The sequence below is a fragment of the Lithobates pipiens genome, unplaced genomic scaffold, assembly GCF_037356315.1.
Source record: "Lithobates pipiens isolate NorthernLeopardFrog02 unplaced genomic scaffold, aLitPip1_a1.2 Scaffold_25, whole genome shotgun sequence".
NCBI lineage: Eukaryota > Metazoa > Chordata > Amphibia > Anura > Ranidae > Lithobates > Lithobates pipiens.
Genome location: NW_027507787.1, coordinates 100,194,360 through 100,211,468, shown reverse-complemented (window position 1 = coordinate 100,211,468; position 17,109 = coordinate 100,194,360). Strand labels below are relative to the sequence as shown.

The following is a 17,109-nucleotide window of genomic DNA, read 5'->3' as shown; positions in this document are numbered from 1 at the left end:
CCTTAAACTACGTAGAGGGTTCTTTACTGTAAGAGTCGGCAAGGAATTCGCTGCCACAGGCGGTGGTCTCAGTGGGGAGCATCGATAGTTTCAAAAAACTATTAGATAAGCTCCTGAACGACCACAACATATAGGGATATGCAATGTAATACTGACATATAATCACACACATGGGTTGGACTTGATGGACTTGTGTCTTTTTTCAACCTCGCCTACTATGTAACTATGTTTTGCAAAGGGGCCAAATACTTATTTCCCGCAATAAAATGCAAATCGATTTATACTTTTTTTTTTAATGCATTTTTCTTGATTTTTTTTGTTGTTATTCTGTCTCCCATTGTTAAAATAAACCTACCATTAAAATTATAGACTGATCATTTCTTCATCAATGGGCAAACGTACAAAATCAGCAGGGGATCAAATACTTTTTAACCTCACTGTACCTAATTAGACATATGCATTCCGTTTCCTTCCGAATCGAAATTCAGATGAATTTTCATTATTCGGACATTAGGATGCATCCGAATTACCAAATTACAATGCTAACGAATTCAAACGAAATTCAAATCAAATTCGAAAATGACATTTTGGGGCCACGTATCTCGGGGCCACTTATAGCTAGAAGCACCAAATTTGGTATGCAAACACAATAGAACTAGCACTACAACATCTCCAAATTTGGAGTTTCTAGCACCAAGTGACCCCGATATACATGGCCCTAAATTTGAGTCACAAATTGTCAAACACTTTTCTGCAATAGAGAATTACATTTTGCGACCCAATTTTGGGGCCACATATCTCGGGGTCACTTATAGCTAGAAACACCAAATTTGGTATGCAAATACCATAGAACTATCACTACAACAACTCATATTTGGGGTTTCTAGCACCAAGTGACCCCGAGATACATGGCCCTAAAGTCGGGTCGCAAAATATTATCGAATCCGGTTGAAATAGTTTTGAATGCGGTTGAAATAATTTCGAATAATGTTGAAATCATTTCGAATTCGGTAGAAATATTTTCGAATTTGGTTAAAATATTTTCGATTGCGACCAATTTTTCGAATTCGGTAGAAAATGAATTTAACGAATATAACTAAACTAAATTAATTAATTAACGAATTAAAACGAAACTAAACAAATTTTTTTTTTCCTTTTGCACATGTCTATACCTAATCAGAACATCCCAGAATTCTGCTGAAGTATAGGGAATTGCAGACTGTATGGTAGGTATATGCAGATACCTCTAGGTGCTTGCACTATATACCCGGTATAAAGATTTTGCAAGTAGAGCTAGTAACTGTATCTATAAGAAAAACTACTTTATAATGTTGATCTAGTGAGTTAGCAGACTGTCTTTGGGATTCAGAAAGACATTTTTTCCCATATATGGAAAACTTGACTTTGCTTTATAAGGGTTGTTTTTGCCTTCCTCTTGATCTACAGAATATCTAGATTCGTCAGCATTCCAGTAAAAGTAGATTTGTTATAAATGTTTTGTTTTTTTATCCACTGATCAATATTTTATTATAGAAGAATTAATCCTAAAATGTATGCTGATACACTATAAGCTGTTAACCCTGGGAAACGTGTGAATGTTTTGTGAGCTTATCATAATGGGAGATGAAGATGGACGTAAGTGTCATTTTTCCCTATATACAGTGAACTTCCTGTCATTAATCAAAATTAAAACATGCCATAGCTAGTGCCCAAAACTCATTGGCAGTACATAGCTGATACTAACAGTGTACTTTCATCTGCTCACAGGATGTCAGACATCTCCAGTTACATTAAAAGACCACTATTAAAAATTATTTAGTTCTATTAACATTTTCAGATCTCTTATGAATTTCTTTCTTAGAATCCCCTTTATTGACAATAACCTCATTCACATATTTTATTTAGCTGCTGTACTGACCTGTATGGTGGTTTATGCCTGTAAAGTAATCTGATTTATTTCACGGTTCCTTTTCTTTCCAGTTTTCGCCAGACAATATCACAGTATATGGTTGGACTTGATGGACTTGTGTCTTTTTTCAATCTCACCTACTATGAGCCGCCCCCCACACTATTGCAGTCCATTATGGGACCATCAGGCGCATTGCACATGTATTACATTAGGGTAGCCCATTCACTGTTAATTGGCTGCCAGTGTACCACATTGAACCATAAAACACATATGACCCTTTTCTGTTAGCACGGTGCACCACAATTCATGGTATATGTTTTCTCTAGGCTAACATATGTATGCTTTGTCTGTAACTGCATATTGTGCTTGGGAGCCATTTACAAGGTTATCACCCATGGTTTCCAATACCATTTCTATGCTCATTACATCCAAATCTATATCTTTAATCCTTAGCTCAAACCATCAATCACTATTTTACTAACATATCAGCCTGAATGTCACACCACTTCCTCAAACAAATTCTATCCAAAACTGAGCCCATATTACTTCCTCCCCACGTACCCCCCTCCCCTGACTTCTCTGTCAAGATCGATCTAATAACTATCAATCTGTCCCTGCATGCCAAGGTGCTAGGTGTTCTCCTGGACACTGAACTATCTATTTGGCCCCACATCCAATCACTTTCCAAAGCTTGGCGCCTCAACCTATGCAACATACTCTCAATGACACCACAAAGCTAATTTACTCCCAGGTCATCTCTCGCCTCCACTACTGTGATTCTGTCCTCATTGGCTTACATAGGCTATCCCCACTTTTGTCCATCGTGAATGCTGCTACCAAACTCATCTACATAGTTACATAGTTAGTAAGGTTGAATAAAGACACCAGTCCATCCAGTTCAACCTGAGTGAATGTCTACAATTGTCCCCATCCTACAATTATCCCTACCCTCAAGGAGCCCACAATCCAAGGTCCCCATTCATATACTAGGGCCAATTTTGGACAGAAGCCAATTAACCTACCTGCATGTTTTTTGGAGGAAACCGGAGTACCCAGAGGAAACCCACACAGGCACAGGGAGAACATGCAAACTCCAGGCAGGTAGTGTCGTGGTTGGGATTTGAACCAGTGACCCTTTTTACTGCTAGGCAAGAGTGCTAACCACTACACCACTGTGCCACTAAACCTTACCTTACCAGTCATTCAGTGTCTGCTACTCCTCTCTGCTGATCCCTCCACTTCCTTCTGCTCACTCAACGAATTCAAAATATTAACAACCTGCAAAGCCATCCATAACTCAGCCCCCAGCTACATCACTAACCTAGTCTCAAAATACCAACCAAATCATTCTCTTTGCTCCTCCAAAGACCTCCTGCTCTCTAGCTCCCTGGTCACTTCCTCCCCTGCTTGCTTTCAGGACTTTTTCTGAACCTCTCCCATCCTATGGAACTCCCTACCTCAATGTGTCTTACTATCTCCTACTATGTCAACTTTTAGACAATACCTGAAAACCTTTCTCTTCAGAGAAGCCTATTCTGCCCCCGCCTAATAACTGTATTTTTATTTTCTCAATCAGTTTATCCCCCACAATTATTACCTTTTGTATCACTTGACCCTCCCTTTTAGATTGTAAGCTCTAATGAACAGGGTCCTCTGATTCCTCCTGTATTAAATTGTATTGTACCTGTATTGCCTACCCTCGTGTTGTAAAGTGTTTCTCAAACTATTTGCGCTATATACTGTATATCCTGTATAATAATAATAGTAATATAACGAAGTCTGAATGAGTCCTAAATGTTACTGAAGTATTGCATTTCTTCTGTTTGGGCCACTCTATTTTTGATTTAAAGGTTAACCACAGGCAAACAGATAAATACATGGATGAAATACATTTATGTATTTTTTACTGACTTTATATTTCTTTCATTCCAGTCCTGAGACTGTCCAGTTCTGCCTAATGTCAGGAACATACTTTAGAATGTATGGTCATATAGGGAACTCATTCACTTTAATCCAATCACCATGGAATGTACCAAGGCTGATGTTGATTGTCCCAGGACATAATGGGAGGTGTAAAAGTTTAAAAAATAACAGATTATAATTACATTTGTCATTCATGTAATTCAAACAGGATGGTTTCTCAAAATGTTATGCCTTCCAACATGTTCTTGAATAATCAACATCTTCCTTAATATATTCCAGCTGGATTAAGGTGACTGCGTTATCAGTGTGTTATAAATGCTGGGGTGTGTTCCTGACACTCTCAATAGAACTAAGAAAACTACTTGGATGAGTAGTGAATAGTCTTCAACATTGCAGGAAAACTCCAGCTGAATGTGAATTACTACTTAACTATTGGTCCTCCAAGTGGCTATTGTGCTTGCCCTAAGATAATAAAGTGCCTGTAGTAACCCATGGCGAGCTAGAATGCCCATTTAAACTTGGCTGGCTGGATTTGTCAACTCACAGAAGCATGCTTCCTTTAGAAGCCTACTTTAAACAGTATAAAACTCAAAATCAAAAATTTAATATATTGCAGCTTACCAATTCCTAAATGTGGTGGCTGCATCTTTTTTGGCTTTTTTTACTTAGTGATCTGGTTAGTAACACACTTACTTTCTTAGGGTGTCTCTATTCTGTTTGGAGGAACAACAAAGACAAATCTAGACAGCAGAATTGATAATCTGTGGAGAGGGTACTAATCGATTTAAGCCCCATACACACTATCAGATTTTCTGCTGACTTTTTCCTTCAGGTTTACCAAAACCATGTAGTACAAGGGCCTGCCTGATTGCATACACATTGAAATTCCTAAGGTTTGACCTCATATTATACGGTTTTGGTAAATCTGAAGGAAAAACTCAGCAGAAAAACTGATAGTGTGTATGGGGCTTTAGATGAACTCGACTAAAAAATGGACTTGGCCAACAAAGACAAATTCCAATTTTAAGCAGGTATAGAAAAAGTTTTTTCTCTTTTAGAATAAATGTTTAAATACATATGTAGCAAGAGCCCCGACACCTAGAGGCCTAATGGTGACCACCAGGGTCAGAGAGAGCTGACATCTTTCTTTGTAGAGTGGGTTACCAGGTATGGTGGGTGTGATGCAAGAAGAAATGATGGGCACGAGTCACTTTTGGAATGCAAACAAGAGATTTATTGTCTTTTAACAGAACTGTGGCAGAGAGGGCTAGGGCCAGGACACCCTTGAGTAGATGCAATGTTAATTTTCAGACTCTGAGACTTCTATAGGTAGACAGCTATACAGTGGAAGCCTCCAGCCAGATAACACTTCTGTATAGGTAAAACCGCTGTCTCCTATGGCAACTAATCTTGAAACAGTAAATAAAGCTAGCTGTACATAACTCTGGTTAATACAGAACAGTCCATTTTTTATCTCACAGTATCCCACTGTAGATATTCACTCACTGAGCTCCCAGTCTCTCACTGAACTTCCAGATCCCAGTCATCACTAGATCCCCTGAGCTCTTCCATAGCTATCCCACTTTGTACTCCTCAAGCGCCAGCCCTGTTATCCTGCTGGGTCGGCTTGGCATTTGCTGCTGCTTTCCCACTTCTTCACCGTCCCCAGTTGGTCAGAAGACTGCTCTGGTACTTGCTCAAACTTACTCACAGTAGTCTACGGTAGCAAGATGGGTGGTCCTTTAGTGGCAACAGCTTCCCTTCTACCTCTGACCTCAACTGGTTCCCCGTCTGGCTGAACCTTCTCAACTCGTTTGGACTCCAATCCTGCAGTCCCAACCCTACACTTCTTTTCCTGCTCCTGGATAGGCCTCAGGCAGCCTAGCAGCCAGGTGTCCCCGGGATAGGCCTCAGGCTTTCGGCCTAGGAGCCCAGGGAGACATAACACAGCTCCACCTAGACAGCTGTCCAAGTGGCACAGAACCCCAATCACCTGACTCCACCCAAATAAATAAGCTTTCCCAACAGGCCAAGGGACTAAAGAAACCCCTGCCAATTGGCTGAGACACCCTATCCATTCATGACTGACCTTGCTAAGCCCTTGTCATTCTAATATTACCAGCCACAGTGCCACCTAGTGACAGAAGAGAAAAGGTGCAGCAATTCCAGAATTAAAGAGGAATCAGTTGATTTTCTAACAATTAACCAGGAAATTACCACCTGGCAAACTAAATTTGTTAGTAACCCTGCCTAAACACCAGGGTGCTACCCATAAATTAAAACTGACCAACCACTGTAAGCACTCCTGTCAGTGTTAAATTGTTTGTCTCAAACCGTCTAACTGCCAGTTTGCTGGACAGTTTGGACTGTTTAAGGTAGTTGAAAAATATCAGACTTACTGGCCTGATTACCAGGTGAAAATAAAGGAAAAAAGCCCAAAAAAAGAAAACAAATGCAGCCACCACATCTAAGGATTGGTGAGCAGCAATATAGCAATTTTTTAGTTTTTTTGGTTTAATACCACTTTCAGCCCAGTGATAATGTTGCGCCGCCCCTACTCTTTGGCACCATCATCTTTGGATGACCTGGCAGAGACCTGTGGCATATCTATCCATGCATTGGGGAATCCTGAGCATATGCACATGTGCAGCTGGTTCCTGGCATCCGTTGTCTTGCAGAGAACCTACACTGTATCTGCATATGTGCAACAATATCCCGCATGTGTGCCAGGTCTTCAGCAGCTCTAAGAGAGTGCCATCATGTGTGTGAAATCTCATGGCATGCATGCACCCCACAGCAAAACATTGCTCTCCTGGGATGGGTGACATGGAGGAAGGTTTGGAGACAAGGAAGTGCTGTACTGCAGCTTTAGAAAGTTACAAAACCCTCGCAGAATCGAGGGAACATTTTCCTATTGTGTAACAGGGGAAGAAGCCAGGAGAGAGACGGAGAGGGGAGAAGAGAGGGGCAGCAGCCATTTCACAGAGAAACAGGTTCAGTGTGCCCATAGAGAACAAGGCTGCTTATCTGTCTGTGACAGGGTGAGAGTCCCTCTCATGCTGGGGAAGAGATTGAATCTTTTATTTGCCTTCTTGTTAGTCAGAGCTGAGAGAATACAGACTTTGAAAGGGAACTAATCAAGATAAAGCAGCAACGTAAGATAATGTGCAGAAGTTAGAACAGAGTGAAGGACTGAGCATTGTTTCCTGGAGTTTTAGTGAAGAAAGGCAGAGTTAGAATTTTCACTAGAACTAATGTCTTTATGCAGGTGCAACCTACTTTCTCCACTGCAGGTGGCACTCATCCACAGTGGCACTGCAGTTGGAGAGGAAGTGAAGAGAAAAGGGTTCTTCTATGGTTTCCTGAGTCACTATGGAAACTATCCCATTGGATGCTGCTACCGCATGTGACTCTGGCAGCCATCTTGGGTCAGGCAGAGCCTTTTTAAGGCCCTGGCTCCCCTGGATTGGCACGCTTTTGGGGCTGGGTAGCATTGTTATTTCATCAACAAAAATATTTTTTACTATTTGAGTTGACAAACCAAATCAATTCAGATGACTAAAATACTAAAACCAAAATGGCATTTTAGTCAAAAGACTATGACTAACATGAAAGATCTCCCAGACTTAGCTTCTACAGTGCATAAAATATGGGCCTGCTGGTTCGCTTTTACCTTTTCTTCTGCCTATTTGGATCTTATGTCTAAAATTAACTGAGGATGTGTTCTCTTTGATGTGATGTTGGTACCCAATGTGCCGAGATCAAGGGCTTCTCATACCCTTTGCCTCTCCACCCTCCCTCTTGCATACTTCCTGGGCTCCCCCCGTCGTACTTGAGTAGACTCAGTTTTTTCTATAGATGTTACATATTTTTTGAACTGCTCATGCTGTTTTATACCTTCTCTTTCATGATGTTGCATTTTCTTTTCAATAAAAATGTATTTAAAAAAACACTAATGACTAAAACTGAATTGAAATTTGATAGCAAAATGAATCCCACCTACAAGTCCACCACATATAAAGTTGCCTACTTAGGTTGGACTTGATGGACTTGTGTCTTTTTTCGACCTTACCAACTATGCAACTATGTAACCTACTATATGTAACCTACTACAGTTGAAAATGTTTCTGCAGTGAGTGATCAGCTATTCAGTACAAATACTAACATTTTAATACTACTTGGTTGTCTATGAAGAGATTGGATCAGTGTGTTATAACTGTTTGATTCCTTTACTGGCAAACACAAAGTCCAACCACAATTACATTTTACCGGAGCCAGGCCTTGTACATTAAACAATAATGTGTAACAGTGGATTGAGCACAACACCGTAATCAAACAAACTGTAACAAAATCTCTAAAATATAAGAAAAATAGGCCTCTTTGTGGGGCAGTCAAGCTGTCCTAGAACAAAATGTTATAGTCCCTTCTCGGGTCTAGCAACTATTTATTCTTCCAAACAATTTGGCAAAATCGAAAGCCTCTGCATGTAAAATACCACTGAAATCTATAATACAAAGTTTGTAGTATAAAATATAGAACAGCAAGCTTGTGCATTTGCAAAAATCATGTTAAACATCAGTTTTGGAACACAAGAATTGCAACATTTGTATTCACTGAAAATACAACATTGTATATAGGGCCTGTGGCCCTATAAATCTAATTCTCAGACCTAAACCTTAGAAACAAAAAATGGTGCAGTATGCTAGCTATGTGCAACATTGACGCTACACCTTACACATTTTGCACATTGTTATTACAACCAAATTAGCAACCACATATGTAACGTTTATGCTTATACTTACCCTTTTAAACCCTTCATGCATAAATGTATCACCTCCAGGCACCTCAGATCGAAGAATCTTCAAGCCTTCGCGGATCATTTCTCTGCAAAAGACAGTTGAATACGAAACATTATATGATTGATAATAATTTAATACTTCTTTATTATTTCTTATTTTATTATATTATATTATTATAGGTACTTATATAGCACCGTCAATTTATGCAGCGTGTTACACACACATACATACATACATACATACATACATATATATATATATATATATATTGTGACGGTACAGTTCCCTGTCCTAGTAATTGTCAACCAGGCTTCTCAAACAGCCAGGTTGAGGGGCTCCAGGGGTATTAAATGTGGAGGAATCAGTTTTATCAGTTTCCTCCAAAGTTTATAAAATCCACTTGGGGACCTGGAGCCCGGAGATTCCATAGCGTTATGGGTGGGAAGGAATCTCCAATCCTGGGACCGGGTTTTTGGAACAGCCAGTAGTCTGGCTGGTTGATTGAGCAGGTGGGTCCTGGGCTTATAGCAGAGTTAGGAGTAGGATGCTGGGCTCCACCCAGAGAGACAGGAGGTCTCCAGGAGTCCAGAGAGTACAGGTGTGCACTAGTGAAAGCCAGAGGATCAGAGCAGTGAGGGGCTGCTTTCTAGATAGACACTGTGTGTGTGTTCAGCTCTGTGCATCTAAGGAGACAGATGAGAGCCTGAAGTGAAAGGCCTGAGCAGCAAGGAAGCTGAAAAGAGGTACAGTAGTTGTACAGGAACCCTGTTATATGGTCAAGAGGGCTGAAGCATAAAGCCTAAGTGGCAGCACTGCTGAAGAGTTCCAAGTGGCTCTGCATTTTTCATTTATTGTTTTTGGGAGAAGAACCCCTGTGTGGGCAACCAAGTGCATGTATGAACTCTGTTTTGTTCCTCTTAATAAAAGTGGGCTACCATGCCCTTAAACTAAAATTCATGTTTGCTGTGAACTTACTGAAAAGGCATCTACCAATGAGTTAAACATTCCCCAATGTCACTATATATATACTATATATGTATATGTATATATATATATATATATATATATATATATGAGGATATTTTTCTATGTGCAGTTTTCACAAATCATAGCCCTCACCAATATTTTTCTATCCTATATCAATACTGTAGTAGCAGTTGCTTCACCACAAATAGTCGCTATTTTCCCTGAGATGTTGGGTCAATAGGATGGGATGGAGTGACTTTTGGCCCTTTTCACGCGGGCTTTCTTGATCAGGTCCGCCTGCCAGTTTTTCAGTCGGACCTAATCGGACACTATATTCACTCCTATGGAGCGGCAGATGTCAGCAGTGACATTTCCGCTGACACCCGCTGCTTATCCAATCCGATCCTGTCTGTGAAATCCAGACGGATGGTGACCCTATTTTCCATCAGTTTGGCGGATCGGATCAGATGAAAACAGACAGGTGGTGCGTTTTCATCCAATCTCCCCATAGAGGAGAGCAGGGCTCTGAAAGGTCCATCTCTGCTCTGTGTGATATCCGCCAGCTCAGCGGGGATCAGGAGCTGGGCAAAGCGGAGTCCGTCAGGCAGACCACCTGTTTGAAAGGATCCTTAATCTGGTGTCTGTGAGCTTTATGCAGAGTTAGGCCCTTTTCATACAGACAGTCTGCCTGGTTCAGCGAGAAAATGTCAATAACCTATTTGTTCAATAGGCAATGCTTTAAAAGCACATGCAGGTCATCAGTTTAGCGTTACCTATGAGCTCTGGTGCTAAAATGATTGATCTCATTCTGGCGTGCGTGATGTTTTGTAACGTGTAGCACAATTGCCATTATTTTTACACAGGGGCCCCAACCCATGTTTTATATGCATGCCTGTGTATGTGGGGGTGTCCAGGCTAAAAAATGTTTTTTTTTTGTATGCCTTTTTAAATGAGGGAACAGTGTGTACAGAAAGGCTCCCTCATTTGCTGCTCTGACTATCACTGCCGGCTCTGAATGTAATTTTCCGGCTCCTTTGTTTTTCTTACTGTAGCACCGGAGAAGGAACTGTCATTCAGCCCTGCCGCTACAGTAAACAAAGGTGCAGGGTCACCCAGTGACATTACTGTAGACCCTGCCTCTTTCTCTACTTCAGTGGCGGGGCCGAATGTCCGCTCCTTCACTGGCGTTAAAGTAAGCAAAAGAAAGGAGTCTGCAATATCAGTCAGAGCGGCACGTGAGCCTAGTCTCAAAATACCAATCTAATTGTTCTCTTTGTTCCTCTCAAGACCTCCTGCTCTCTAGCTCCCTCGTAATCTCCTCCCGTGGTCGCCTCCAGGACTTTTTCAGAGCCTCTCCAATCCTATGGAACTCCCTACCTCAATCTCTCCGTCTATCTCCTACTATGTCTGCATTTAGACAATACCTGAAAACCTTTCTCTTCAGAGAATACTATTCTGCCCCGTCTAACAACTGTACTTTTATTTTCTCAATCAGTTTATCCCCTACATATATTACCTTTTGTATCACTTGACCCTCCCTTTTAGATTGTAAGCTCTAACGAGCAGGGCCTTCCGATTCCTCCTGTATTGAATTGTATTGTAACTGTGTCTGCCTTCATGTTGTAAAGATCTGCACAAACTGTTGGCGCTATATAAATCCTGTAAAATATTAATAAAAACATTTTTTCTTGAATTTTGTTACCTCTTTTCTGTTAATTTCATAATAGTTGTTGCTCGAGAGGAGAAGACGATGAATGACATCCTCAGCATGGGACTTTTCCAAAGCACAAAATGAAAAAAGGAATTAGTGCAAAAAACAACAACTATCGTCATAAATGAGTTACCACCAGCATTATTATACAATATATCAAAAGCTTTGAATAACTGATTAACTAAATGCACATTCAGGCATATTTATCAAGGAAAAGTGGAATATGAAAGCTTGCTGCACAGCCTATACTGCATGTGATTCATTTTTCAGTCTAATCATACCATAATTAGATTTTTTTTATCAGCAGGGAGTACTTATCATCTGCTAGTAAAGCCATTTCCCTTGGTAGGCCTGCAATTCACATTCATAGCAGATAACAGACTTTCACATAGTGGATTGTGTTCAGAGCAAATTTGTGAATGTCTTCTCATATCTAATTTTATATAAACTAGCCATGCAAAAAATAAAAAAATAAACTACTTATAAAAAAAATAACTCATCTCAATGTTGTGAAATGTTACTACTGACATTAGACCAAAGATGCATGTATTGTTTAATATATACCTTGTAAATTTTTCCGTAAGACTTTCCACAAAGGAGAAAATCTCATGCCAGTGGTTTTTGACACTGCCAGACCTGCAAAAAGAAAAACAAAATATGCATGATTAATGCATTATGTCATTTATAGCACTTGCTGAGAGAAGCATAGAACTTTAATTTTTGCCCTACTCTGTCCATTTTAAAGAGGTGCACAGTTAGAAGAAAAAAGCATTTTCAAGCATTGTTGTTTACATGTGAATATCCTTTCTTCCTTCTGTGTGGCCCCTCCTAAAACTGTTAACATTCCGCTGACCATGGGATTGTTTTACTAAAGGAGCCTGGTGAATTTGTATTTGACCTAATCATCTAATTAGGGCCGGTTCACACAGCGAGGCGAGGCGAGGCGACACGGCTCGCCTCGCCTCGCTCCCGCAAGTCGCCCCCGTTCTGTACAATGGAACTGTTCTGAGAGGAGCGACTCGAGTCGCTCCGACTCAGAAAAAAGGTTCCTGTACTACTTCGGGGCGACTTCGTGGGCGACTTGCATTGACTTCTATACAGAAGTCCTCTGCAAGTCGCCGCTGAGCTCCCCACAGGTCGCGGCGAGGTAAGTCGGAGACGCCTCGCCGCGCCTCGCTGTGTGAACCGGCCCTTAAGCACAATATATAAAAGACGTTTCTGCACAACTCTGGCATTTATAGTGCGGCCTTCAGGTCCAATTATTTAGTGTTTTTCCTATTAAATCCTTATATTTAATTTTTTTATATTGAGCATGTTTGAAGAGGAAAAGGATATCCATAACCCAATCATTATAGTATACCACCAAACTCCAATCACAAAAGGGGGATTTTTAAGGACACCCAAACCTTATTACTTCTTACTAAAACCATATTAAGACATAAAAAACATTACAGTTAATCCTTTTATTCAAAGTATTAAAAACAGCATTGAGTCTAAAAGAAATGTAATACATTTGCCATTAAAGCCCATAAATCCTATGGCCACTGATTTGTTATCATTTACATATCTCTATTCCATTTATTAAAGTTTGTTCAAATATGAGAGATGTACAGTAGATGGTGACATCTTTTTTGGGGCTTCATAATTATGGAAAGCAACTATGTAACCCTATTGCTTCCATACTCATACAGATGTTCCTGATAAGCCACATACTAACATGACAATATTGTTGGAGCTTCTTTCCAGTTGGGCATGTTTAAATATTATTTGCCCAGGCACAAATATCCTCTATGTTGGTGAAGTCTGTTTGGTGCCTAATGCATAGCTTTGTGAGTCTGGCAAAGCCTTGCAGTCAACCCCCATGTTTGTAAATCATCACTAAAAATATTAGATTTTTGGCTTGACTCCACAGGCATTTCAATGGTGGCTCAATAAAGGCCTCCTACGGATAGGTGACTATCTAGAAGGGAACCGACCTCACTCATTGCAGTACTTCATAGAGACAATGCAGATGCCCTCTAGTGAACTGTTTCGGTATAATCAAATTATCTCCTTTATACGTTTTAAACTCAGTTTGCGGGATGGACCGTTTGCACTTACGAATTTTGAGTTATCTTGCCAATCAAAGGACCTATTACGGGGACGTATATCTACTATTTATGCCGCTATTACGGATCCGACTACTAAACTCCCCTATATGACCCATTGGGAACGGGACTTGAATATTACTTTTGACCTGTCCGACTGGCAAGACATACTTTAGATAAAGCATAAGCTATCTATTAATACAACACTGATTGAGGCAAATTATAAAACCCTACTACGATGGTATTTAGTACCAACCAGGATCGCTAAGATGCATCCATCTGCATCCCCCATGTGCTTTAGACGGTGTGGCCAGGTGGGTACGATGTGCCACATTTGGTGGCAATGCCCAATAATAACTAGATTTTGGATTCGTATATTTAACCTCATATACACAGTTACTGGGGTTAATATTCGTAGAGCCCGGAAGTTGCGCTTTTTCAAAAACTCCCTGATGGGGTTCCTAAAGCCGTGTACACACGGGCGGATTGTATGGCCTACTTAGTCCGTCATACAATCCGACGGACAGTCCGTCCTACTTTCGAATGAACGGACTTGACCACACACGGATGCACAAACAGTCCGTCGAAAGCTTGCGCGATGACGTGTACAGCACGTACGACGGGACTAGAAATAGGAAGTCCAATACACAGCAATGCAACCTTTCGCCGTGTAAATCCTTTCTGAGCATGCGCCATTCTTAGTCCGTCGAACTAGCCTACTGACGAGCGGATTGTCCGCTGAAACCAAAGTATGACGGACAGTATTTCGAAAAATCCGAAATACTTAGTACGCCAGACTGCAGGCTGAAAAAGTCCACTGAAGCCCACACACGAGCGGACTGTCCGCTGAAATGTGTTTCGACGGACTAAGTAGGCCATACAGTCCGCCCGTGTGTACGCGGCTTAAGAAATCCTCAAAACTGATAATATATATAATTTTGGCTGCTAGGATAACTATAGCTAGATATTGGAAGCAGTCGATGGTTCCTCTTGACTCTGTGAAAACTAAGCTTAACTGGATCATGGTTAATGATAGACTCACCTGGACCCTCCGTAATAATTCCAAGAAATTCGATATGATATGGGATCCGTGGATTAAATATGTCTCTCCCTTGTGATCTGCCACTGGTTGACCCTCCCTTTCCCTCTTTTTTTTTTCTTTTCCTCTTCTTCTTTCTTCTCTTTTCTTTCCTTTCTGTTTTTTCTTTTTCTTCTCTATACTTACTGTCTAACAAGACATTCTTATAATTTACAAAATGTCAGGCGTAACTTCATGAGGTTGATACTCGCGGCAGAGGGGCGTAGGGGAATTCCCCCCCCCCCCCCCGCCTTTTTCTTTTTTTTCTCCTTCCCCTTCACCCTGCTCTGTTTTCTGCACTGTTATTGCCCCTGACAATGTGGGCACATATGGCTCCCTGGCTGAGGTGTAAGTGGGCCTAGCAGAGTATGGGGCATACTTTAAATTCTGGTTGATGAAGCACCATACTCTTCTAGGTTGCTAACTAATGTGCAGTCCATCAATATTTTGGTTACATATAGTTTATATTTAACTTATGGCTTTGAGAAACTGCACTCCCAATCTTACTGTCGGAGGACCTGGCTGATGTTTAAGTTGGTAGTCACATCTTCTAAAATTTTGATGTTTACTGACTGTACTTTTTGTGCTACTATCTTGTTGTCTTACTTTGCATTATAAATAAAAACATATTGAAAGTAAAAAATATTTGATTTTTGTACTTACTGTAAAATCTTTTTTCAAGTCCATTGGAGGACAAGGAAATTGTACATAATCTAATGCGCACCATATATGTTACAATCTAATCACACAATCTCCTTTGGAGCTATCAATAATTGTGTAATACAATGGCTTGTCTAATTTAATAAATTAGGTAGGTCCTTATAATACATAGATTGTAATTAGCATGGTGACCCTTATGTCCCATACACACGATCGGACTTTCCGACAACAAAACCGTGGAATTTTGTTTGAAAAATTCTGTTTGGTTTGTTTGGTTGGCTCCAACTTGTCTTGCATGCATACGGTCATACAAATGTTGGCCAACAATTACGAACATGGGAACGTGGTGATGTACAAGACGAAAAAGGAAGTTCAATAGCCAGTGCGGCTCTTTCTGCTTGATTCTGAGCATGCGTGAACTTTTGTGCATCTGACTTGTGTACACGCGATCGGAAATTCCGACAACAAAGTTTTGTTGGTGGAAAATTTGAGAACCTGCTAGCCAACATTTGTTGGCGGAAAGTCCAACAACAAATGTTCGATGGAGCACACACACGGTCGGACTTTCAGCCAACAAGCTCACATCCAACATTTGTTGTCTGGAAAATCCAATCGTGTGTACGGGGCATAAGACTGATGGGTTATATGCAATTTCCTACAGGAGGTGGACACTGGCAAACAGACAAAAAACATTGAAGGCCAGCCTCTTTCATCCCTGCCCTTAACTGTCATGCTTCAATTTTGTCACCAAGCGATAGGGAATAAAAACAGCGGTGTTGGACCTGTGTCCTTTAAGGGATATGAAGAAATATAGTAAGAACAAAAATCTTTTTTTTGTTATCATCCAATTATAGCCAATCTAAGGCCGCGTACACACGCGCGGACTGTTTGCCCAACCTTGTTCGTCAAACAGTTTCGGCAAACAGTCCGCTCAAAATTTGCATGAGCGGACTTGCCCACACACGAGCGGACTGTTTGACGAACAAGGTTGGGCAAACAGTTCGCTCAACTTTTGAAATGAACGGACTCGCCCACGTAAGGAGGAGGCAAATCCGCCCATTTCGAGCGCGTGTACAGGTAGGCGGGGCCCGCGAAGGAGACGTCGCGGGCTCCGCCGCCTGGAATGGGCTTAAAGGGGAACCCCAACGCCGAAAAAAATCGGCGTGGGGGTTCCCCCAAAGTCCACACCAGACCCTTGTCCGAGCACGCTACCCGGCCGGCCAGGAAAGGGGGGCGAGCGAGCGCGCCCCCCCTCCTGAGCCGTACCAGGCCGCGTGCCCTCAACATGGGGGGGTGCCTTGGGGAAGGGGGGGCCGCGCGGCCCCCCCACCCCAAAGCACCTTGTCCCCATGTTGATGAGGACAAGGGCCTCTTCCCGACAACCCTGGCCGTTGGTTGTCGGGGTCTGCGGGCGGGGGGCTTATCGGAATCCGGGAGCCCCCTTTAAGAAGGGGGCCCCCGGATACCGGCCCCCCACCCTATGTGAATGAGTATGGGGTACAATGTACCCCTACCCATTCACCTGTGAAATAAAGTACAAAAAAAAACACAACACAGAGAAAAAATATTTTATTGCACAGCTCCGGGGGTCTTCCGTCTTCGGGGGTCTTCTCGCCGGACTCCTCCGCTATCTGTGTGTAGCTCTTTTACTAGCGGAGGAGTCCGGCTTTCTTCCTCCCCGCCGCCGGCCTCTTCTCCCGACTTCGGGGGTCTTGTCCCCCTCTTCGGTTCTTCTGCCGGGCCACCGCGCCTTCTTGTAGCTCTTTTACAGGCGGTGGCCCGGTCTTCTGTCGCCGCTGTCGTCGCCGCCGCCGCCGCCGCCTTCCGTTCTTGTTCTTGTTCTTCTTGTTCTTCTTGTTCTTCTTCTTCTTCTTCTTCTTCTTCTCCAGGAGATGTTGACTCGACGAGCTCTCCGGCCGGAATGCCAGGGACACGCTCCGCTGCCACTTATATAGTGACAATGGGGCGGTGTCACA

The 17,109-nt window shown here is 41.9% G+C and overlaps 1 protein-coding gene across 1 annotated transcript in view; it reads right to left on the bottom strand.

The window, feature by feature from the left end:
* ANTXRL (ANTXR like) overlaps positions 1-17,109 on the bottom strand; it is a 288,394-nt gene that overhangs the window by 185,658 nt on the left and 85,627 nt on the right. Inside the window, exons 2-4 of the mRNA XM_077454770.1 lie at positions 11,873-11,944; positions 11,300-11,371; positions 8,635-8,716 (exon numbers count right to left, since the gene is read on the bottom strand). Of these exons, the coding sequence (XP_077310896.1) occupies positions 8,635-8,716; positions 11,300-11,371; positions 11,873-11,944 (226 nt within the window). The remainder of the gene's footprint in view (positions 1-8,634; positions 8,717-11,299; positions 11,372-11,872; positions 11,945-17,109) is intronic.